This window comes from Carcharodon carcharias, chromosome 5 (genome assembly GCF_017639515.1).
Source record: "Carcharodon carcharias isolate sCarCar2 chromosome 5, sCarCar2.pri, whole genome shotgun sequence".
In the NCBI taxonomy this organism is placed as follows: domain Eukaryota; kingdom Metazoa; phylum Chordata; class Chondrichthyes; order Lamniformes; family Lamnidae; genus Carcharodon; species Carcharodon carcharias.
In genome coordinates, this window is record NC_054471.1 from 20,432,709 (window position 1) to 20,458,380 (window position 25,672).

The following is a 25,672-nucleotide window of genomic DNA, read 5'->3' on the forward strand; positions in this document are numbered from 1 at the left end:
ATTTCCAAGTCAGGATGATAAGTTACTTGGAAGGGAACCTCCAGGTCGTGGCGTTCCCATCGATCTGTTGCCCTTGTCCTTCTAAGTGATAGTGGTCGTGGGTTTGGAAGGTGCTCTCTAAGGAGCCTTGGTGAATTTCTGCGGTGCATCTTGTAGATGATACACACTGCTGCTACTGTGTGTTGGTGGTGGAGGGAGCGAATGTTTGTGGATGTGGTGTCAATTAAGCAGGCGGCAGTGTCTGGATGGTGTCCAGCTTCTTCAGGTTTGTGGGAGCTGCACTCATCCAGGCTAGTGGGGAGTATTCCATCACACACCTGACTTGTGCTTTGTCGATGATGGACAGGCTTTAGGGAGTCAGGAGGTGAGTTATTTGTGCATGATTCCTAGCCTCTGAGGTGCTCTTGTAGCCACAGTATTTATATGGTTAGTCCAATTCAGTTTCTAGTCCCCAGGATGTTGATATTGGGGGGATTCAGTGGTGGTCATGCCATTGAACATCAAGGGGCAATGGTTGAATTCTCTCTTGTTGGAGATGGTCATTGCCTGACACTTGTGTGGAGTGACCGTTACCTACCATTTGTCAGCCCAAGCCTGGGTATTGTCCAGTTCTTGCTGCATTTGGACATGGACTGCTTCAGCATCAGTTGCGAAAGGTACTGAACATTGTGCACTCATCAGCAAACATCTCCACTTCTGACCTCATGATGGAAGGTCATTGATGAAGCAGTTGAAGATGATTGGGCCTAGGAAACTACCCTGAGGAACTCCTGCAGCGATGTCCTGGAGCTGAGATGACTGACCTCCAACAACCATAACCATCTCCCTTTGTGCTAGGTAAGACTCCAACCAGCGGAGAGTTTTCTCCTGATTCCCATTTAATCCAGTTTTGCTAAGGCTCCTTGGTGCCACACACGGTCAAATGCTGCCTTGATGCCAAGGGCAGTCACTCCCACCTCACCTTGGGAAGCTCTTTTGTCCATGTTTGAACCAAGCCTGTAATGAGGTTAGGAACTGAGAGGCCCTGGTACAACCCAAACTGGGCAACAGTGGGCAGGTTATTGCTAAGCAAGTGCCGCTTGATAGCACAGTTGATGACCATTTCCACTACTTTACTAATGATCAAGAGTAGACTGATGGGGCAGTAATCGGCTGGGTTGGATTTGTCCTGCATTTTGTGTACAGTACATACCTGGGCAATTTTCCACATAGCCAGGTAGATGCCAGTGTTGTAGCTGTACTGGAACAGCTTGGCTAGGGGCGCAGCAAGTTCTGGAGCACAAGTCTTCAGTTCTATTGCCGGAATATTGTCAGGGCCCATAGCCTTTGCAGTATCCAGTGCCTTCAGCCATTTCTTGATATCACATGGAGTGAATCGAATTGGCTGAAGACTGGCATCTGTGATGCTGGGAACCTCCGGAGGAGGCTGAGATGGATCATCCGCTTGGCACTTCTGGCTGAAGATTGTTGTGAATGCTTCAGCCTTCTTTTTTGCACTGCTGTGCTGGGATCCTCAATCATTGAGGATGGGGATATTTGTGGAGCCTCCTCCTCCAGTGAGTTGTTTAATTGTCCACCACCTTTCACGACTGGATGAGGCAGTACTGCAGAACTTAGATCTGATCCATTGGTTGTGGGATCCCTTAGCTCCGTCTATCACTTACTGCATATGCTGTTTGGCATGCAAGTTATGTTATAGCTTCACCAGGTTGACACCTCATTTTTAGGTATGCCTGGTGCTGTTCCTGGCATGCCCTCCTGCACTCTTGATTGCATCTGTGGCAGGGGCAGAGGGAACAAACAAGAGGGAAAAACATACTTGACCTCATCCTCACCAACCTGCCTGCCGCAGATGCATCTGTCCATGACATTATTGGTAGGAGTGACCACCACAAAGTCCCCATGGAGGCAAAGTCCCGTCTTCGCATTGAGAATACCCTCTGTCGTGTGGTGTGGCACTGTGCTAAATGTGATAGATTTCGAACAGACCTAGCAACTCAAGACTGGGTAGCCATGAGGCGCTGTGGGCCATCAGCAGCAGCAGAACTGTACTCAACCATAATCTGTAATCTCATGGCCCGGCATATCCCCCATTCTGCTATTGTCACCTAGCCAGGGGGTCAACTCTGGTTGAATGAAGAGTGCAGGAGGGCATGCCAGGATCAGCATCAGGCATATCTAAAAATGATGTGTTAACTTGGTGAAGCTATAACATAGGATTATAATCATGCCAAACAGCATACGCAGTAAGTGATAGACAGAGCTCAGCAATTCTACAACCAACAGATCAGATCTCAACTCTGCAGTTCTGCCACATCCAATCATGAATAGTGGTGGACAATTAAACAACTCAGTGGAGGAGGCGGCTACACAAATATACCATCCTCAATAGTGGGGGCTGCCCAGCACATTTGTGCGAAAGATAAGGCTGAAGGAATGGGATACAGAGTGAAGATACAGTAGGGTGTGATGCACAGCTAAATATAAAAGAGAAACTAAGTCACTCTGGAAGGCAGAGCAAATATAGACCTGTTAAGTCACAAGGGAAAAATGCAAGGCTGGACTGCATCTATTTTAATGTAAGGAGTCTCAAAAGTAAGGCAGACGAATTGAGGGCAATGATTAACACGTGGGAATATGATATTGTTGCTATCACAGAGACATTGTTGAGGAAAAGGCAGGACTGGCAGCTCAATATTCCAGGGTATAGGATCTTCAGGCGTGGCGTGGGGTGGAGAAAGGGGGTGTAAAAGAGGAGGTGGCATTGCACTATGGATCAAGGAGTCAACTACTGCAGTAAGGTAGGATGGTATCTTAGATGGTTCCTCAAATGCGGCCATATGGGTAGAAATGAAAAACAAAAAGGGGGTAATCACTTTGCTGGGAATGTACCATAGGCCTCCAAACAGTCAGGGTGAGATAGAGGAGCAGAAAGGTAGGCAAATCTCAGAGAAGTGTAAAAATAATAGGGTAAGGATTTCAACTTCCCCAGTATTAACTGGGATAGTCTTAGTATGAAAGGCTTAGAGGGGACGGAATTCTTAAAGTGCATTCAGGAGAGCTTTTTCAGCCAGCACTGGACCTAAACTTCGGGAACGAATCCGGACAAGTGGTAGAAGTGTCAGTTGGGGAGTACTTCGGGGATAGAGACCATAACTAAAATTTAAGGTCATCATAGAAAAGGACAAAGATGGACCGGAAATTAAGATCCTGAATTGGAGGAAGGCCAATTTCAATATGATAAGACAGGATCTGGTTAAAGTGGACTAAGAGCAGCCACTTATAGGAAAGTCTACGATAGACCAGTGGGAGTTATTCAAAAAGGAAATAGAGTGTGTTCAGGGCCAACATGTTCCCATAAAGGTGAAGAGTAGGACCAACAAATTCAGGGAACCCTGGATGTCAAGGGTAAAAGAGGATTGGATGAAGAAAAAAAAAGGAGGCTTATGGCAGATTCAGAGTGTTGAAAACGGTGGAAGCCCTAAAAGAATATAGAAAGTGTAGGGGGTGCTTAAAAAAAGTAATTAGGAGAACGAAGAAGGGGCATGAAAAACACTAGTGGGCAAGATAAAGGAAAATCCCAAGGCATTTTATAAATATATTAAGGGCAAGAGGATAACCAGGTAAAGAGTAGGGCCCATTAGGGAACAAAGTGGCAATCTGTGCCCGGAGCCAGAGAACATAGGTGAGGTTTTAAATGATTACTTGTCATCTATGTTCACTATGGAGAAGGACGATGTAGGTGTAGAAATCAGGGAGGGGGACTGTGGTATACTTGAACAAATTAGCATTAAAAGAGGGGAGGTAATAACAGTTTTGGCTTAAAAGTGGATAAATCCCCAGGCCCAGATGAGATGTATCCTAGGCTGCTATGTGAGGCAAGGGAGGAGGTTGCAGGGGCTCTGACACTAATTTTCAAGTCCTCTCTGGCGGACAGCGAATGTTGGACCATTATTCAAGAAGGGTATTAGGGATAAACCAGGTAATTACAGGTCAGTGAGTCTAACATCAGTGGTAGGGAAGCTCTTGGAAAAAATTCTGAGGGACAGGATTAATCCCTACTTGGAGAAACAGGGATTAATCAGGGATAGTCAGCATGACCATCAGGGGGAGATCATGTCTAACAAATTTGATTTAATTTTTTGAGGAGGTGATCAGTTGTGTAGATGAAGGTAGTGCAGCTGATGTAGTCTACACGGACTTCAGTAAGGCTTTTGACAAGGTCCTGCATGGGAGAACGGTCAAAAGGGTAAGAGCCCATGGTATCCAGGGCAATTTGGCAAGTTGGGTCCAAAAGTGGCTTAATGACAGGAGGCAGAGGGTGATAGTCAAAGGTGTTTTGCGATTGGAAGCCTGTGACAAGTGGTGTACCTCAGGGACTGGTGCTGGGTCCCTTGCTGTTTGTAGTGTACACTAATGATTGACACATGAATAAAGGAGATACGATCAGTAGGTTCACAGATGACACGAAAATTGGTGGTGTCGTAAATAGTGATGGGGAAAGCCTTAGATTACAGGACACTATAGATGGGGTGATAAGCTGAGCAGAACAGTGGCAAATGGAATTTAATCCTGAGAAGTATGAGGCGATGCATTTTGGGAGGACTAACGTAGCAAGGGAATACACAATGAATGGTAGGACCCTAGGAAGTACAGAGGATCAGAGGGATCTTGGTGTACATGTCCATAGATCCCTGAAGGCAGCAGCACAGGTAGATAAGGTGGTTAAGAAGGCATATGGGATACTTGCCTTTATTAGTCGAGGCATAGAATATAATAGTAGGGAGGTTATGTTGGCGCTGTATAAAATGCTAGTTATGTCATAGCTGGAGTACTGTGGGGTTCTAGTCACCACACTATATGAAGGATGTGATTGCATTGGAGAGGGTGCAGAGGAGATTCGCTACGACGTTGCCTGGGCTGGAGCATTTCAGCTTTGAAGAGAGACTGGATAGGCTAGGGTTGTTTGCCTTAGAGCAGAGAAGGCTGAAGGGGGACCTGATAGGGGTATACCAAATTATGAGGAACAAAGATAGGGTAGATAGGAGGAAACTTTTCCCCTTAGCAGAGGTGTCAATAACTAGGGGGCATAGATTTAAGATAATGAGCAGGAGGTTTAGAGGGGATTTGAAGAAACAGTTTTTCACCCAGAGGGTGGTTGAAATCTGGAACACACTGCCTGACGGAGTGGTAGAGGCAGGAACCCTCACAACATTTAAGAAGTACTTAGATGAGTGCTTGAAACGCCATAGCATACAGGGCTACATGCCAAGTGCTGGAAAATGGGATTAGAATAGAGAGGTGCTTGATGGCTGGCACGGACACAATGGGCCAAAGGGCCTGTTTCTGTGCTCTATAATTCTATGACTCTAACCTTCAGCCAGAAGTGCCAAGTGGATTATCCAACTCATCCTGCTCTGGAGGTCCCCACATCACAGATGCCAGTCTTTAGCCAATTTGAGTCACTCCACATAATATCAAGAAACTGCTGAAGGCACTGGATACTGCAAAGGCTATGGACACTGAAAATATTCTAGCAATAGTACTGAAGGCCTGTGCTCCAGAATTTGCCACAACTCGAGCCAAGCCATTCCAGTACAGCTACAACACTGGCATCTACCCGGCTGTGTAGGAAATTGCCCAAGTATGTCCTGTACACAAAAAGCAACACAAATCCAACCTGGCCAGTTACCACCCCATCAGTCTACTCTCCATCATCAGTAAAGTGATGGAAGGGGTCATCAACAGTGCTATTATGTGGCACTTGCTTAGCAATAACCTGCTCACTGATGCTCAGTTTGGGTTCTGCCAGGGCCACTCAGCACCTGACCTCATTGGTTCAAACATGGACAAAAGAGCTGAACTCCCGAGGTGAGATGAAAGTGACTGCCCATGACATCACAGCAGCGTTTGATTGAGTGCGGCATCAAGGAGCCCTAGCAAAACTGGGGTCAATGGGAGTCAGGGGGAAAATTATCCACTAGTTGGAGTCATATCTAACATAAAGAAAAATGGTGGTGGTGGTTGTTGGAGGTCAACCAACTCAGTTCCAGGCCATCACTACAGGAGTTCCTCAGGGTAGCGTCACCGGCCCAACCATCTTCAGCTGCTTCATCAATGATCTTTCTTCCATCATAAGGCCAGAAGTGGGGATGTTCACTGATGTTTGCACAATGTTCAGCACCTTTTGCAGCTCCTCAGATACTGAAGCAGTTCATGTCCAACAACAAGTAGCAAGCAACATTTGTGCCACAAAAGTGTCGAGAAATGATCACCTTCAACAAGAGGGAATCTAAACATCGTCACTTGACATTCAATGACATTACTATCGTTGAATCCCCCACAATTAACATTCTAGGGGGTTACCATTGACCAGAAACTGAACTGGACTAGCCATATAAATACTGTGGTTATGAGAGCAGGTCAGAAGCTCGGAATCTTGTGGAGAGTAACTAACCTCCTGACTCCCCTGTCCACCATCTACAAGACACAAGTTAGGAGTTTGATGGAATACTCTCCAGTTGCCTGTATGAGTGCAGCTCCAACAACACTCAAGGAGCTTGACACCATCCAGGACCAAGCAGTCCACTTCATTGGCACCCCATCCACAAACATTCACTCCCTCTACCACTGATGCAAGTAGCAGCAGTGTGTACCATCTACAAGATACACTGCAGAAATTCAGCAAGACTCCTTCAAAAGCACCTTCCAAACCCACGACCATTACCATCTGGAAGGACACATGGGAACACCACCAACTACATGTGCCCACTCACCACCCTGACCTGGAAATTATATCGCCATTCCTTCACTGTTGCTGGGTGGAAATCCAGAACTCCCACCCTAAAAGCACTTTGGGTGTACCTACACCACAGGGACTGCAGCGGTTCAAGAAGGCAGCTCACCACCACCTTCTCAAGGGCAATTAGGGATGGGCAATAAATGCTGGCCTAGCCGGCGATGCCCTCATCTCAATAATGAATTAAAAAAAACTAATGATCTCAGTTGTTTCAATATCATGTGGAATGAATAGGATTGGCTGAAGACTGGCATCCATGATGCTGGGAACCTCAGAAAGCTGAGAAAGATAATCCATATTGTACTTCTGGCTGAAGATGGCAAATGTTTTAAGCCTTTTCTTTTGAACTGCCATGCTGGACTACCCCATCATTGAAGATGGGCATGCTTGTGAGCCGAGATTTCATATTCAAGTTTCTGGAGTGGGGATCAAACCCATAACCTTCTGAGGTGATGGAGTGCCACTGAGCCAAGCCTGACACAAAGACCAAATCAATGTTTTGCATCATTTCAGACAGATTATTGACTTCATAAATCCTCAAGTCTGTTTAGCTTAATAATTCCTTCAAGTCATTTGAAGGCGATGTCCTATTTACAAAAAACAGATAACTGGGTTTTTGGTTCACAATGTATAAGCAAGGATCTCCATGTACAAGATTTGTTCACAAACTGTGCTGGATTAACATGTTTCAAGACACACTCATGACTTTTTCAGAACTGACAAAGCAATACAATGGAGCAGCTCCCCTTTGAGTCTCTTACCAGATCGACATATTCAGTGATCATGTAGTGTGGCTCCATTTCACGGCACAGGCCCAGCAGTCTCACGACATTGTTGTGATTCATCTTACTAAACATCTCAAATTCTCGACGGAATTCTAGTTGTAGCTGTTCATCCCGTGTGGTCAGACTCTTCACCAGAACTACCATCTCTACCTCACTTTTGTCGATCCCCTTGGCTTTGGCTAAGAAGACTTCGCCATACTCTCCTTTTCCTGCAGTTACAACGTAAGAGCAAAGGTTGACTCGTGTGTCACATTTAAAACAACCAGCACTATAAGTTGAGGGGAACGATTTATTTTTGATAATGTACATTTTAAAAGAAATAAAATTCCATATTCTGGAGACCTAGAAGTAAAAATTGTTCAAGCCACTAAAAACTGATAAGAAGACGACACTACAGTAAAGTGCTTCATTACGGCTTTCTACACACTCAGTATCCTTTTCAGGTGGGAGAATTTCTTTTGGAGAAACACTTGCTGAAGGCCAGTTATTTCCTCATGGGAACACGTACCCCTCCCCTGCCCTGCGGATGCTTATTTAGGGTGTGATACAATTACACAATTACTTAACAATTACTTAACAGCTTGAGTACTTGAAAGGGCAAGTAAGTTCCTAGCCCTGGCAGACAAAACAGCTGAGTCCATGCAATGTCTGTGCATATGTATGTGACTAAACCGCAGTTAGAAACATGGATCTTGGCTTATTTTCTGAAACTCTTGAAATCAACTGCAGCTGATCTCAACTGGCATGGCTGTGAAGCTAACTAGAACAGGATTGAACCTGCAATCTTCTGGGTTTGCAACATTCAGTACCACATCATAAAATACACATCAAACTACCATTGAGGGTGGGCAGTACGTTAAAATCCCACATCACTAAAGTGGCTGCCCGATGCAGAAATGAGCCATAAAAATGGTCCTATGTTCAACTCCAAGTTTGTGTTCCTTTAACTCTGCACCAACAATACCCAATGTGGAAAGACTGCTCATACCTTATTAGACACTTAAACATCAAATAGATTTGCAAGACATTAAGCATGGGTCAGAATGAAGCCAACATCCCAAAAAGATCCCAGTGCACAAACCCACATGATACCCAACAAAATGTTTCCCTGAATAGAATATTTAAGATATAAGGAAGCTACAAAGTGTCATAGATAGGTTAAGTGAGTGGGCAAAGATCTGGCAAATGGAGTATAATGTGGGCAAATGTGAAACTGTTCATTTTGGCAGGAAGAATAAAAAAGCTTATTATCTAAATGGTGAGAGATTGCAGTGCTCAGATTCAGAGGGATGTGGGTGTCCTAGTGCATGAATCACAAAAGGCTAGTATGCAAGTACTTCAAATAATTAGACAAGCTAATAGGACGTTATCATTTATTGTGAGGGGAATTGATTACAAAAGTAAGGAGGTTATGCTTCAGCTGTACAGAGCATTGGTGAGACCACATCTGGAGTATTGTGTACAGTACTGATCACCTTATTTAAGGAAAGATGTAAATGCATTAGAAACAGTTCAGAGAAGGTTTGCTAGACTAATGCCTAGAATGGGTGGGTTGTCTTGTGAGGAAAGGTTGGACAGGTTAGGCTTGTATCCACTGGAATTTAGAAGAGTAAGAGGTGACTTGATTGAAACATATAAGATCCTGAGGGGTCTTGACATACTGGATGTGGAGAGGACGTTTCCTCTTGTGGGAAAACCTAGAACTAGAGGTCACTGTTTAAAAAATAAGGGGTCATTCATTTAAGACAGAGATAAGGAGAAATTTATTTTCTCAGAACATACTGAGTCTTTGGAACTATCTTCCTCAAAAGGCGGTAGAAGCAGAGTCTGAATATTTTTAAGGCAGAACTAGACAGATTCTTGATTAACAAGGGGGTGAAAGATTATCGGGAGTAGGCGGGAATGCGGGATTGAGGTTACAATCAGATCAGCCACGATCTTGTTGAATGATGGAGTAGGCTCAAGAGGCCGAGTGGCTCCTAACTTGTATATTCGTATGTACCTCCCAACGTGGCTCTTTGAAGCATCATATTGAGATCAGATAGCATGCCAATAGGGCATTTATTGAAACAGCTTGTGTTCAGCAGACTTTCCTGAATGTATAACCAATGATACTAAGAAATTATTACAACACACCATAACAAACACTGGAGAAACTGTAATAAAAACACAAGAATTGGGAGCAGGAGTAGACTATTCAGCCCCTCGAGCTTGCACTGCCATTCGATACACTCATCGCTGATCTTCTATCTCAACTTTACTTCTCTGCCTACTCCCCATGTCCACTGATTCTTTGAGAGAACAAGATATTGATCTCAGTCATGAATATGCTCAATGATAAACATCTACAAACCACTTGAATAGAGGGTTCCCAAAATTCACAACCCACTGAGCAAAGAAATTTCTCCTCATCTCAGTCCTAAATGATCAACCCCTTATCCTGAGGCTGTGCCCAGACAGGCAAAACAACCTATATCTATCCTGTTAAGCCCCCTTTTGTATGTTTCAATAAGATCAGGTTTCCACTCAACACGTAGGCACATCACTGCTGTCTGCAGGGTATACTGAAATTACTTAATGATTTAGTATTACTATACTGCAAAATTCCAACATCTCATCATCTGATCTGGTATGTAATTACCATGATTGGAGATAGTGGACAATATATTAGGTTAACATGCATTGTGGGATATTGGTTGTCATGATCTTTACATTCATGTTATGGCTGGAATTCGTTAACTTAACTCCTGGAAAAAGACAATGAGGCAAGAGAGACAAATGATGTTTTTACAACATACCCAAGGTTGTGATTGCCTTGAGGTTTGAGCGAGGGAAGTGCAGTTTATCATGCATGCTGTGGCGCTTGTTAGACATGACCGTCATACTGATGTTATTAATGGATGCCTCCTCCTGAATCTCAGCTGTTAACTGGCCATTCTGCTGCAAAGTCCCACCTGTATTTCAAAAAGAAAATGAAGCTGTCAAAACATGCACCTAATCCAGCTATTTGTACCATTATAATCCTTTACACACACACATCCTTACACAAAAAGATCAAAAGAAGGTTGCATTTATGTAGCACTTTTCGTGATATCCCAAAGTGCTTTGCAGCCAGTGAAGTATGAGTGTAGTCACTGTTGTGATGTTAGAAATGCAGCAGTTAATTTGTGCACAAATTCCCACAAATATTTTTTTTATAAAGACCAGGTAGTATTTTTGGGATGTTGGTTAAGGGATAAATATTGACCAGGCCACCGCGGAAAACATCCCTGATCTTTTTTGAAATCATGGCATGGGAATTTTATATTCACCTGGAGATCAGATGGGACCCCTCTGACCATATAGCACTCTCTCAGTACTGCTCTGAAATGTAAATCTGAATTTTGTGCCCACATCTCTAGACCCACAACCTTCTGACTCAGAGGCAACAGTGAGCCGTGGCTGACAATCAAGCAACTAATTGCATTATGAAAATAATTTTCCAGTCAAAATTTTTTGTCCACTTTAATGACTGCATAGAATCATAGAATTATAGAATCGCCCCCTTCTGTGCTGTAACCATTCAGCCCATCATGTACGTGGTGGCTCTCTACAACAGCAACCCAGCTAGACTTACTCTCCTGCCTTTTCCCTGTAGCTCTACAATTTTTTTCTCTTCAGATAATAATCTAACTCTCTTTTGAAAGTTGCCTCTGCCACATTCTCAGGCAGTGCATTCCTGATCCTAACCATTTGCTGCATAAGTTGTTTTTTTCATGTTACCTTTGGTTCTTGGGCCATTCATCTTAAATCAGTGTCCTCTGGTTTTTGACCCTTCCACGAATGGGAACAATTTCTCTCTATCTAACACCTCTATCAAATCTCATCTCAACATCTATTAAGGAGAAACACCAGCCTTAGCTTTGCCAATCTATGTGATGGTAGTTCCTCATTCCTGGAACCATTCTAGTAAATCTTTTCTGCACCTCCCCGAAAGCCTTCAGATCTTTTCAAAAGTGAGGTGCCCAGAACTGGAGTTGAGGATCCCCACGAAAAGGTAGTGAGGGAGTTCTGAACATGAACATGAAATTACAACCAAGTCACTCATTCCTGTACCCACAGTTCCAGAGCTTTTCCAACTATATAAACGGAGATTACCATTTACAATTTACTTCTTTATCCCGGTCAAAAATTCAGCCCTGTTCCAAATTTTCCTTCCTTCTCTGCAGTCAAAACCCCTCCTTGACTGTCCAACTACACTTGCCATAAAACCTGTATCTAAATTACCATACTTGCCAAATTTAGTTAAACAATTTCAGAGACATCAAATCAACATGTGATCGAGAACATATCTCAATCTGACAAAAGCTTCCTAACTTTGGTACTCCATACATCTAATTAATAAAGCTAAGGATCCCATTTGTTTATTTTTAAACAGCGTTCTCAACTTGTATGCATATACCCCCCAGGACTCATTTCCTGCACCCCTGTTAAAAATGCCAGTTTAGGTTATATTGCCTCTCCTTACTCTTCCTATCAAAATTAATCACTTCACACTTCTCTGCCCTACATTTCATATGCCCTGCATCAGCCCATTTCACCAGTCTGTCTATATTGTCCTGGAATCTATTACCATCATTGTTGTTGTTTACTACATTTTCGAGTTTCGTATCATCTGCGAACTTCAAAATGATGTCCTGTCTACCCGAGTCCAGGTCATTAATATACATCAAAAAGAGTAATGGTCCCAACACTGACTTCTGGTGGGCACACCTTTCTCCAAAAACAACCATCATCACTACACTCTGCTTTCTGTCTCATGACTAAGTATGCCTCTTTAATTACGTAGGCATCAATTTGACTATTAGGTCTATATGTGGTATTTTATCAAATTACTTTTGAAAGTCCATATACACATCAACCGCACTACCCTTATCAACCCTTTCCATTACTTCAAAGAACTCAGGCCAGTCAAATACGATTTGCCTTTGACAAATCTGTGCTTGCTTCTAGTTACCAACTCATATTTTTGTGAGTGCCAATTAATTTTGTTTTGGATTAATTCCTCCAAAAGTTTCCCCACCAGTGATGTTGGGCTGATGGGCATGTAGTTTCAGGGTTTATCCTGCTCCCCTTTCTAAAATGTGGGCTTAATATTTTCAGTCCTCTAGCATTACTCCCATCTCAGAGGAGGATGAGAAAATTGTGGCAAGAGCCTCCCAATTTCCACCCTTACTTCCCTCAGTAACTGAAGGTGCATTCCATCTGGACCAATGACTTTGCTACTTTAAGCAGTACCAACCTTTAAAGCACCTCTGTATATTTTATCTTACCTAACTTATCTCACCAGCACCTTTTCAATGGCAATTAGGGATGGGCAATAAATGCTCACATCCCATGAAAGAATAAAAAAAATCCACTAGCTCATCCTTTGCTCTGATATTGACAACATTCTTTTCTCCAGTGAAAACAGATGTAAAGTATTCATTTAGTACCTCAACCACGATCTTTTTGGTCTCTTACTAGTCCCACCCTGACTTTGATGCTCTTTTTACAGTTTATATATGTACATTTAATGACTTATAGGTTTCCAATTATGCTACTATTCTATTCCCCATTCACTGTCTTTTCCCCCCCTTTCCCCTCTTATTTCCTTTTTCAGTTCTCCTCTATATTCAGCTGGGATCTCTACTACGAGCCTGACACTCACCATATTTAGCCTGTTTCTTTTAAAAGGGAATGAGAAAACGGAAAGGAGTGGGGGGACAAAAAAGAAAACAAATGTGATTCAACACAAACTATCCCTCCTTTTGCACCACATTGATCTGCACCATCATATCTGCTAAAGTCAAGCACTGCAAATGCACCTTACCATTTAGCACCTCCATTTCAGGTTCTTCTCCCTCCACGCCCTTGTGCAACCTCTTTGCCTTTCGCCTTTTTTTGCAATAGAACATGAGACCTAATACAATGATGATGTAAGCTACTGCAGCTCCAACAGAGAGTCCAATTGTCTGGATCATCTTATATGGAGTATGTTGGTTTTCATTTTCTTCAAGAATGGCTGGCTTATCTTCAGGAACATAAAAAAAAGTAAATTCAGGAGTTTTTTTGCTATTTTCAAATCAAGAATAAAGTGATGAGAAGAACTGTGTAAATCAGTAATAATTACTCACCAACAACATAGAGGAATGCATCTCGGTGCTGGATGTTACAGTTGTTGCCAGCGATACAGGTATATTTCCCACTATCCTCTGCACTGACATCATAGATTACCAGGGATCCATTTGCCACTTTCTGTACCCTACGATAAAGTATTCAGAAACAAACCACGAGAAGCATCAGTCAAGGCTGCTCAGTCAAAGGATTGATGTTTAAGGGAATATTCCGGGTACCTGCAGACAGCATTAGCAGATGTGTTTATGCCAAACTGGTCACATGACTGGTTTGTGCAGTTCAATACTTTGGAGAATGTGTGAAGTTTGCAGAAAGATTCTGGGCAGGCCTAGTTCTTAACTGTCAAAGGACTGGGAAATGACCTACATTACCCTGTTGTTGACTACATTATACCGAAAGAGGAATAATGTTCCCAAGTTCCAAGGATATCCATATCAAGTACAGAGCTCTGCAGGGAAAATTATCCCTGTGGTTCCCTCTTCACTTTTAATAATAAGCCAAGTGAAAACTTTTATGAGGAAAACTTTTATGCTGCTAAATACACTACCATGCATGAAAGATTCCTACAGACCTTGAAGGGTTCAAGTTCAGTTCCTGGTCTGGGCTGAGTTAACTCATTTCAGTTGCAGTGGTGTGGGAGCGAGGGCTAATAAACAGCCTGTTATTTAATAACACCTGCTAAAAAATGTGAATACCTTTTGAGGACAGGAGCAATATCCCCTCAACAGGTTAATGGTCACTAGATTCTCACATGAAGAAATGGCCATTTTGGGTGAAGAATGCATACCTATGGAACTGTACTCCATCTTCAGGAGAAGAGGAAGAATGAGTAAAAAGAGTAACATCATCTTGTAGTGGTGGTAACATGTTGGAATGCCACAAAAGGCAGGACCTGTATCCATCATTCTACATAATTAGTTTCAAATTTCAAGGGTTCTGCTCTGAGTGGTGAAGGATGGAGTCAGGTACTTCACAACTAAATTTAAAAGTGGAGTCTCCGGTCTCTTCCTCACTGACCAATGACTTAAGATGATTGTTCCAGAACTGTACAGACAATTCCACTCCTTAATATTGCCTGCCACTAGTTAAAAAAAGAACACCTCATACCTGTGTGTGACCTTGTTGGAATCCAGGATCTTCTCTTTCACTTTCCAATGAATGTTAGGCTGGGGTTCTCCAGTAGCTTGACAGTTCAGCACTGCAACATATCCCTGGTAGACAGTTGTGTTCTCAGGCTCCATCTTAAACTTTGGCAAAACTAGGGGGAAAGGGACAGACAGGAGATGTTGGTTTTGTGCGTGTGTTTGTTCAAAAAAGAGAAAAATTTACTTATTTTAAATGCATCAAAAAGAGACATTTCAATACAAAATGAATTATTCTGTTTTCCTTTGTCCCTACTGCCAACTGTTAAGCACACCCAGGTCTGGTGGAAACTAGGTTAGGCCACGACTCCATTCCACTCTGTCCCAATATTCGCAGATTCTGACCACACCCCTCACTGCATACGAGGGGTGGCAAAGAACTAGGCCAAGATCATCAATGATAGCTGACAAATAGGTCAGCCTTCGACTGTAATCTGGGCTATATCAAAAGTCAGACGACAGTGTTCAATCTAGCCCTCTTGTTGTTTAGAATTAATATGTTATTTCCTTAGTTTGAAAAACTAGTCTGAAAAATTAAATAAAATTGTACAACTTTTAATAAATTTACCCAATTTTAACAATACATTAACAATAAGGGGAGGTGGTGGCGTAGTGGTATTGTCACCGGAGTAGTGTTCCAGATACCCAGGGTAATTCTTTGGGGATCCGGGGTCAAATCCCACCATGGCAGATTCAATACAAAATAATCTGGAATTAAGAGTCAAATGATGAAACCATGATTGTTGTAAAAACCCATCTGGTTTACCAATGTCCTTTAGGGAATGAAATCTGCTGTCCATACCTGGTCTGGCCTACATGTGACTCTTAAATGCCTTGCAAAATGGCCCAGCAAGCCATTCCGTTCTCAAGGGCAATTAGGGATGGGCAATAAATGCTGGCCCAACCAGCAATGCCCACATCCATGAACAAGTTAAAAATATAATTTGCAGGTGTCAATGCATTTAAATTTAACAAATCATCTGAAAAAAATTGTTCAGCTCTTCAAGGACTAATTTGGAGATTAAGATTGCAATTATGCACCAGAGGAATCACTGCTGATTAAGCAAACTGACCAAAAAATAGCAGGTGGCTGAAATATTGACAGAAACTATCTTACCTGCAACAATAAGGCGCACAGGTGCCCTGATTTCCCCTTGACTATTTGATGCAATACAGGCGTAGTATCCAGCATCGCTTTTGGTCACTTTGGTAAAATGCAACAATCCGGCTTCTTGCCTAACGTGAGGGGATATGCGACTTCCATCTGTACACAAAGGTACACCAGTTGGAGAAATGGCAGAAGTTATGAAGTCAAATGAAATGCATAGTAAACAGGCAGTGAAGTAAAACTGCACCATCAAAAACACTCAACAGAAAAAGTTTATCACAAAAAAGACAACTCACCAGGCAAATCCAAAGCAACAAAAAAAAATCAAGGAGTGGCATCACAGGGAAAAGTAGGTGATTAGATGGTGAGTATTACCATTGTCCTTTTCTTCTAAGTTAGGGCAGTGGGATAAACAGGGATAAGAAATTTAGTTAGCAGTCTATAATTTAAATTTTTTTTTTTCACATGATGTGGACGTCACTGGCTAGGCCAGCATTTATTGCCCATCCTTAATTGCCCTTGAGTAGGTGGTGGCGAGTTGTCTTTTGAAATAAAGAATAGCGAGGCAACTCAGTCCTGCTGAAAGCACATCTTTGTGCTATGTAGGTACTACATCTGCAGGAAATGTCAGCTAGAGGAGTTCGAGCTTTGGGTTTCAGAGGCATGGAGCATCTGGCTGCCTGTAGTGCATCCATGAGACTCAGAGCTATGTAGATAGCACATTTCTGGAAGTGATCACCCCGCAGCTTAAGAGTATGTGGGTAGAGAGGTACTAGGTGACTGCCAGACTGACTAGGAGTCCCAAATGAATCTCGCTCTCGACTTGACATTTAATTTTGAATACTGGCAAGGTGATGGTGCAATGACAGAGGGAGAAAGAGGGATGAAGTCCATCAAACAAATTTTAGGGAGCTAGCTCAATGCTCCACGATCCTTTCAGAAGGAAAGGTTGTGGACCGGCAGAGGCCCTGTTAACCTCCTAGACCTAACCTGATACGAGCAGGATGCGCTGGAGCTGGAGAGGCGCCAGGCATCTCGGTCAACTGATTGCGGAGAGGCTGGGGTGTCAGACGAAGGTAAGAGTGCAGCGCACAGAGGTGAGTGATTCGGATGGAGCAAACATTCTTGTGTAGTCTCATCATTGATGGGAGCCTCAAAACTGGATTCCCCAATGATCATTGGAAGACGATGGCACCATGATGCAGATCTCCATGGTCTCACCAGGATACCTGGCATGGGCAGTGACTGTGCCATGACTTAAACTAATGACATTTCATTGTTTTCCCTTAAGTTTACCACCATGCACCCAATCGCAGGACCCCAAAGACCCACCCCTGATGCCAGAGGACCACCAGTCTCCAGATGCACATGCGTCACACCCGCTCTCTGACCCAGGCACCAGCGCAGATACCAGCACCTCGGTGGGCGTTAGATCCTCGGCTAGAATGTCATTGCACAGTGGTGGGGACACTTCACACTCACTTGAGGTGCAGGCAGAGGCAGAGAGTGCCCAGGGTGCTGGCAGTCGGAGAACTGCTGGAGACCAGGACGATGCTCAGTCAAAGGCAAGTGATGAGCCTCTGGAGTTGTCCATTAGGCACTGGATGTTGGATCTCCAGTGAGATATGCAGGAAGATCTGGCAGAGATCCATGAGGGTATGCTTGCCATGGCTTCCGTAATGGAAGAATCAACGTGGAACTGAAACGCTGTGTTCACCCTCACGGCCGAGCCCACTGCCTCCTCCATTGAGAGAGTGGCAACCCTTATGGAGAATCAAGGGTTCCTGGGGTTGTGGTAAGACCTGCAAGCCCTCACACAGGTGATGAGTGTCCTTGTGGGAAATGGATGAGGCATCCAGTACCCCAGCTAGGTGCCCGTCCATCAATGGTGAGCAGGGAGGTCCAAAGCAACCTCATGTTGGTGCATGAGCTGCCTGTTGTCTCTGTGGGCTCCTTTCAGGGCACTCTGGATGATGGCAGCAGCTCCTCCGCCCCTCTGCCAGTGACCGTGGCATCCGATGACGCTGTGGCGACTGGGGAGATGCCAGCCGTGAAACTGGCCGGTCCCTCCCAGGCGGGGCCAGCACAGGCTCTACTGGCCAAAGGATGATCGCTAAGGTCATCAAAGCCAACAGGACAACAGAGCCAGCAGGCTGCCTCCAATGCCAGTGCCAGAGGGGGGAGAGCACCAAGATGTAGCACTCGTGAATGTAAGAACTGGTCACAGGTGATCTTCTGTTGTGCAATATTTTGTTTATTTTAACTAGTCTGGGGTTGAAGACCAGAGAAGGTTCTGTTAATTTGTTTTGGCCGTCAATATGACATAAATTTTCTTCTGTCGTAATGGCCTGAGTATGCTTCACCTTGTTTATTTAATGTGGAGCAGGGTAGGCCAGTACGTAATGCTGGACGTGGGTGGCTCAAAACTTTATTGCACAGGCACTGAGTGGACTTTGGAGTTAAAGGAAAGGGTCATTTCAGACATCCGTGGTGGAGGCAGCAGTCTCGGCATGAGGCGGTAACGCTTATTTGGCAGCCTAGCTAAAGGAAGGTTGGATCAAGGCATCCCTGGTGTCCCTACCTCCCTGGAGATTACAGAGGTCCACCATCACGACCTCAGCTTTCTCCTCTCAGAATTACTCAGTGCAGAAGAGGCCCTTCGGCCCATCGAGTCTGCACCGACACGTGAGAAACACCTGACCTACCTACCTAATCCCATTTACCAGCACATGGCCCACAGCCTTGAATGTTATGACGTGCCAAGTACTCATCCAGGTACAATTTAAAGGCAACCCGCCTCCACCACCCTCCCAGGCAGCGCATTCCAGACCGTCATCACTCTTTGGGTAAAAACGTTTTTCCTCCCCCCCTAAACCTCCTGCCCCTCACCTTGAACTTGTGTCCCCTCGTGACTGACCCTTCAACTAAGGGGAACAGCTCCTCCCTATCCACTCTGTCCATGCCCCTCATAATCTTGTACCCCTCAGTCTTCTCTGCTCCAATGAAAACAATCCAAGTCTATCCAACCTCTCTTCAAAACTTAAATGTTTCATCCCAGGCAACATCCTGGTGAATCTCCTCTGCACCCCCTCCAGTGCAATCACAGTCTTTCTATAATATGGTGACCAGGACTGCACACAGTACTCCAGCTCTGACCTCACCAAGGTTCTATACAACTCCAACATGACCGCTCTACTTTTGTAATCTATGCCTCGATTGATAAAGGCAAATGTCCCATAGGCCTTTTTCACCACCCCACTAACATGCCCCTCCGCCTTCAGAGATCTATGGACACACACGCCAAAGTCCCTTTGTTCCTCAGAACTTCCTAGTGTCATGCTGTTCATTGAATACTTCCTTGTCAAATTACTCCTTCCAAAGTGTATAACCTCACACTTTTCAGGGTTAAATTCCATCTGCCACTTATCTGCCCATTTGACCATCCCGTCTATATCTTTCTGTAGCACAAGACGCTCAACCTCACTGTTAACCACCCGGCCAATCTTTGTGTCATCCGCAAACTTATTAATCCTACCCCCCACATCGTCATCTATGTCGTTTATATAAATGAGTAATAATATGGAACCCAGCACAGATCCCTGTGGTACGCCACTGGACATGGGCTTCCAGTCATTAAAGCAGTGTTCTGTCATCACCCTCTGTCTCCTACAATTAAGCCAATTTTGCATCCACCTTATCAAATTACCCTGTATCCCATGTGTATTTGCCTTCTTTATAAGTCTCCCATGTGGGACCTTGTCAAAGGCTTTGCTGAAATCCATATAAACTACATCAACTGCACCACCCTCATTTACACACCTGGTCATCTCCTCAAAAAATTCCATCAAATTTGTTAGGCATGACCTCCCTCTGACAAAGCCATGCTGACTATCCCTGATCAAACCTTGCCTCTCTTAGTGGAGATAGATTCTCTCCTTCAGAATTTTCTCCAATAGTTTCCCTGTCACTGACATGGGACTCAATGGTCTGTAGTTCCCTGGCTTATCTCTACAACCCTTCTTAAATAGCGGAACCACAATAGCTGTTCTCCAGTCCTTTGGCACCTCTCCTGTGGACTGAGAGGAATTAAAAATTTGGGTCAGAGCCCCTGCGATCTCCTCCCTTGCCTCCCTCAGCAGTCTGGGACACAAATCATCTGGACCTGGAGGTTTGTCCACTTTTAAGCCTGCCAACACCTCCAATACGTTGTCACTCGCTATATCAATTTGCTCAAGAACCTCGCAGTCTCTCTCCCCGAGTTCGATACCTTCATCCTGATTTTCTTGGGTGAAAACGGATGTGAAGTCTTCGTTCAACACTCTACCGATGTCCTCTGGCTCCACCCATAGATTGCCCCTTTGGTTTCTACTCTTTCCCTAGTTATCCTCTTCCCATTGATATACTTATAGAATATCTTGGGATTTTCCCTACTTTTACCAGCCAGAGCTTTCTCATATCCCCTCTTTGCTCTCCTAATTGTTTTCTTAAGCTCCAGCATGCACTTTCTGTACTCCACTAATGCCTCCACTGATTTGCTCCCCTTGTACTTGCTAAAAGCCTCTCTTTTCCTTCTCATCGTATCCTGAATATCTCTGGTCAGCCATGGTTCTCTGGGCTTGTTACACCTTCCTATCACCTTAGAGGGAACATGTTGAGCCTGTACTCTCCTTTTTGAACACCCCCCACTGCTCTTCTGTAGATTTCCCCACAAGTAGCTGTTCCCAGTCTACCTTGGCCAGATCCTGCCTTACTTTACTAAAATCCGCTATCCCCGAATCCAAAACATTTTTTTGCAACTTATCAATTTCTTTATCCATAACAAGCTTAAATTGTACCATGTTGTGGTCACTACCGCTAAAATGCTCCCCCACCACCACCTCAGCCACCTGTCCAGCTGCATTCCCCAGAATTAAGTTCAGCACTGCACCATCCCTTGTTGGATCCTCTACATATTGACTTAAAAAGTTCTCCTGTACACATTTCAAGAAATCCACTCCATCCAAGGCCTTAACACTATGTCTATCCCAATTAATGTTGGGAAAGTTGAAATCACCTAATATAATTACCCTATTGTTATTGTTTTTACACACCACGAATTGTGCACATATTTGCTCCTCAATTTCCAGCTGACTATCTGGGGGTCTATAATAAACACCTAACAATGTGGCTGTCTCTTCTTTATTCCTAAGCTCCACCCACAAAGCTTCATTCAATGCCCCCTCCAAGATATCATCTCTCCTTACTGCAGTAATTGACTCTTTAACTAGTAATGCAATGCCCCCTCCTCTTTTACCCTCTACCCTGTCTCGACTGAAGATTCTACATCCCGGAAAGTTGAGCTGCCAATCCTGCTCCTCCCTCAACCATATCTCTGTGATGTCGACTATATCACAATTCCATGTGTCAATCCACACCCTTAACTCATTTGTTTTACCTGCTATACTCCTGGCATTAAAGTAGAGGCCATCCAGCCTTGCCTTACTCCCCTGAAACTTAATGTACCTGTACTCCCTCTGACCTGATTATTTTACTGTATTATGATGTGTCCCTATTCTGCTAACATTCTGTGTCCCCTTCCCCTGCTGAATTAGTTTAAACTCCTCCCATCAGCACAAGCAAACCTGCCCGCAAGGATGTTAGTCCCGTTCTGGTTCAGATGTATACCGGCCCCCTTGTACAGGTCCCACCTTTGCCAGAAATGGTCCCAGTGATCCAGGAATGTAAAACCCTCCCTCCTGCACCAACTCTTAAGCCATGTATTCATCTGCGCTATTCTCCTATTTCTGAGCTCACTAGCATGTGGCACTGTGAGTAATCCAGAGATTATTACCCGAGAGGTCCTGCTTTTCAGTCTACTGCCTAACTCCCTGAATTCATGATGCAAGACCTCATCCCTCTTTCTACCTATGTCTTTGGTACCAACACGTACCAAGACCTTTGCCTTATCACCCTCCCTCTTCAGGATGCCCTGCAGGCGTTCAGTGACATCCCAGACCCTGGCACTAGGAGGCAACACACCATCCTGGAGTCATGTTGATGGCCACAGTAACGCCTATCTATTCCCCTATTACTATTGCTCTTCCTGCCCTTCTGTACAAACAGGCTCCTTATGGTGCCAGAAGCTTGGCACTGTCTGCACTCCCTAGAGGAACCAGCGCCCTCATGAGCCTCCAAAATGGAATACCGATTTGCGAGCGGGACCCCAGGGGACTCCTGAACTACCTGCCTTTTTCTCTCGCACTGCCTGGTGGTCACCCATTCCCTTCCTTCCTCAAGTCCCTTCCAGTGTGACCACCTCTCTAAACGTGCTATCCATGATGCTCTTAGACTCGCAGAAGCGCCACAGTGTCCCCAGATTCCGTTCCAGCTCTGAAACCTGAGCTTCCAGGAGCTACAGCTGGACATGCTTCCTGCACAAGTGCTGGTCCCGGGCACTGGAAATGTTTCCGGCTTCTCACACGGAGCACGAGGAGTACACCATGGCTTTAGCTCTCCTGCCAATGACTTATCACTTTAAATTAAACCTTTTAAATCAATTACTCTAGGGCCCTTCTTTCCTGATCCTCGTTACTACAGAATATACAAACTATAAACCACAAGAAAGACATTAAACTATAAGTGATCAAAGTAGTAAATACTTACCCGACCTTACCCACTACTTACCAGTCATTTCTCTCCCTTGTAGCCTCTACTGCTGCAGCAGGGCAAGACCACTCTCTGAAGATTTAAGAAGTTGGAAAGCAAAGAGATCCTCTTCCCCTCTGCACCAAATTCCTACTGTGCACCAAATTGCCATTACCCACACTCACTCTGGAAGTGAAACACTCAGGATGAGGTCTCTCCCCTGCTCGTGTGCAAGCTCACTGATCCTCTTTGGACTCTCTGCTGTGTTCACCATCTGTGACCTGTGCAGCTGTGTCAACATCCTCTTCCTCCAATGGGTGGCCCCTTGCCAGTGCCAGATTGTGGAGAACGCAACATATGACCACTATCAGTGACACCCGTTCTGCGGGGTATTGTAGTGCCTCCCCCCCACTAACGGTCAAGGCATTGGAAGCAGGTCTTCAAAACACCTATGGTCCTCTCTATCACTGTCACTGTGGAGGCATGACTCACATTATAATGCTGCTCTGTTCTTGGGTGGCGGAGAGGCTCATTAGTCACCTTTTCAAGGGATAGTCCTTGTCACCCAGCAGTCACCCATCCAGTTGGGCTGGAGTACTGAAGAGCCTCGAAACCTGGGAGTGTTTCAGGATGTACGCGTCATGGGAGTTGCCAGGGTACCTTGCATAGACTTGCAGAATATGCATCCTATGGTCACACACTATCTGCACGTTCATGGATTGGATTCTCTTCCTGTTAACGAAGGCACTCGGCTGACCCGCTGGTGCCTTGATGGCCATATATGTGCAGTCAATTGCACCCTGGATGCAGGGGAACCCAGCAATCGCTGCAAAGCCTCTGGTTCGCTCAGCCTGGCTGGCCGCATCCATACAGAAATGAATGAAAAAAATCAATACTTGTCTGAACAGAGCCTCTGTTACCAGCTTGATGCAACAATTGATAGCTGATTGGGAGACTCCACACAGATCCCCCACTGAACCCTGGAAAGAGCCAGAGGCATAGACATTGAGGGCCACTGTGACTTTCAGAGCTACTGGCATGGGGTGTCCACCCATATAGTTGGAGGTGATCTCAGGCTGAATCAGCTGACAGATAGAGGTCACTGTCTCCCTGGAGAGGCAAATCCTCCTTCGGCATTGCACCTTGGATATATTGAGGCAGTTGCATCGCTGCCTGTAAACCCTGGCAGCAGGATAGTGGCGTCTTCTGCGGCTCCTTCCGCCTTGGACTGCCAGCTGGCCCTGTGCCCCTCGTGCCTGCACCTTTCCTCCCACAGGTCAATCCTCCGGAAGCTGCACAGGGACACCTGGCCTCTTCTCCCTTCTGCCCTTCTCTTCTCCCTCAGAGGAGGAGACTCCAGCAGAGACCACAATCCCCATTACTAGGGCAACAGAAGGCTGTCTGGTACCTGGAAGAGTCCACATGTTCTGAATTCTCCAGATTCCTAGGAGACACCAGGAAGTCCTGAAATGAAGCCTGGAAATGTTAACAGTCAAGCCCCGAACAGAGATGAAGCTGCCACATACCAATAAGTCACCAGCAGCAAACTATCTCCCAAACTCCTCACTATTCACACTAGCAATGCTGCTGACCCCTTTTATCTGGTCCGTGGATGAGGTTTTTGAAATCGTCAGCTGACCGTCTGCCATTTTGCCTGTGTGACAAGCCCAAAATCACAAGGGCAATGAAAAATCAGCATCAATTGACTTTTAATGGTCTTAACTGGCCTCTTAATTAATGGTGGGAAAAATTGGCAGATGATAAATAATGCGGGAAACTAAGGTTGTCTGATTTGACATGAAGCATAGAAAAGCATTATATTGTTAAAAAGATGGAAACTGCAGAATGCTGCGGTAGAGGGATCTGTGTGTCCTTGTACATGGATCACAAAAATAACATGCAGGTACAGCAAGTAATTAGGAAGGCAAATATAAAGTTTGCCTTTAATCCATAAGGGATAGAATATAAAAGTAGGGAGCCTTGTTTTAACTGTACAGGGCACTGGTGAGATTGCACCAAGAGTACTGTGTACAGTTTTGGTATCCTTAAGGAGTGATACACTTGCATTTAGAGACAGTTCAGAGGAACTTCACTAGGTTGCTTCCTGAGACGAAAGGATTGTCTCATGAGGAAAGGCTGAGCAAGTTAGGTCTAAACTCATTGGAGTTTAGAAGAATGAGAAGTGATCTTACTGAAACATAAAATTCTAAGTGGGCTTGACAGATACAGAGAGAACATTTCCCCTCAAGGGGGAATCCAGAACAAGGGAGCAAAATTTCAAAATAAGGGTCTCCCACTTAAGATGGAGATAAGGAGCAATTCTTCTTGCAGAGGGTCATTAATTTTTGGAATTCTCTTCCCCAGAGAGCAGTGGAGGCTAGGGCATTGAAAATATTCAAGACTGAGTTAGCCAAATTTTTGATCCACAAAGGAGACAGGCAGGGAAGTAGAGGCCACACCAAATCAGCCTTAATCTTAGTAAATGGTGGAGAAGGCGCAAGGGATTTAACCTATCTACATCCTTTTGCAGAATCCTTGTATCCTCCTCCTACCTTTCCTACCTATCTTTATATTGTCAGCAAATTTGGCTAAATTACATTCAATCTCTTCATCCAAGTCATTAATATAGACCAGTCTATTCCTGCTCCCATTTCCTTTGTCACAGAGGACAATTACCAATTTTTTTGGCACCATTATACAGTTTTCACTATTTGATATGGTAATGAGTAAAGTTCTGAAAAGACTGAAGAGGGTGAAGAGGGTGAAGATTTTATTGTAATTGATTGATGTGCATCTTGCAACACTAGTAAAAATGCAAATGAGTTCAGTATTGAAGTAGCGTGAATTCTCACCGCTTTTGCTCCATTTGATTACTGGTTTCTCACGGCCAGTGGCAGAGCATTGGATTGTCATATCCTTATTCAGCTCCATACACTGCTGTGGTTGTGGAGGTGGCGTGAACTTGAGCTTCTCTGCAAAATAGAATACGAAGAGTTGCAAGATATGGGGGTTCAATGTGTGACATTTTAGATGGCAAAATATGAAAATAGTTTAGAGA

General features: G+C 44.4%; 1 protein-coding gene across 1 annotated transcript in view; it reads right to left on the minus strand.

Moving 5' to 3' along the window:
• The window catches only part of LOC121278233 (inactive tyrosine-protein kinase 7-like), a 355,699-nt gene that overhangs the window by 46,787 nt on the left and 283,240 nt on the right, over positions 1-25,672 (minus strand). Inside the window, exons 10-16 of the mRNA XM_041188452.1 lie at positions 25,467-25,586; positions 16,000-16,146; positions 14,848-14,998; positions 13,740-13,867; positions 13,436-13,636; positions 10,383-10,538; positions 7,561-7,793 (exon numbers count right to left, since the gene is read on the minus strand). Of these exons, the coding sequence (XP_041044386.1) occupies positions 7,561-7,793; positions 10,383-10,538; positions 13,436-13,636; positions 13,740-13,867; positions 14,848-14,998; positions 16,000-16,146; positions 25,467-25,586 (1,136 nt within the window). The remainder of the gene's footprint in view (positions 1-7,560; positions 7,794-10,382; positions 10,539-13,435; positions 13,637-13,739; positions 13,868-14,847; positions 14,999-15,999; positions 16,147-25,466; positions 25,587-25,672) is intronic.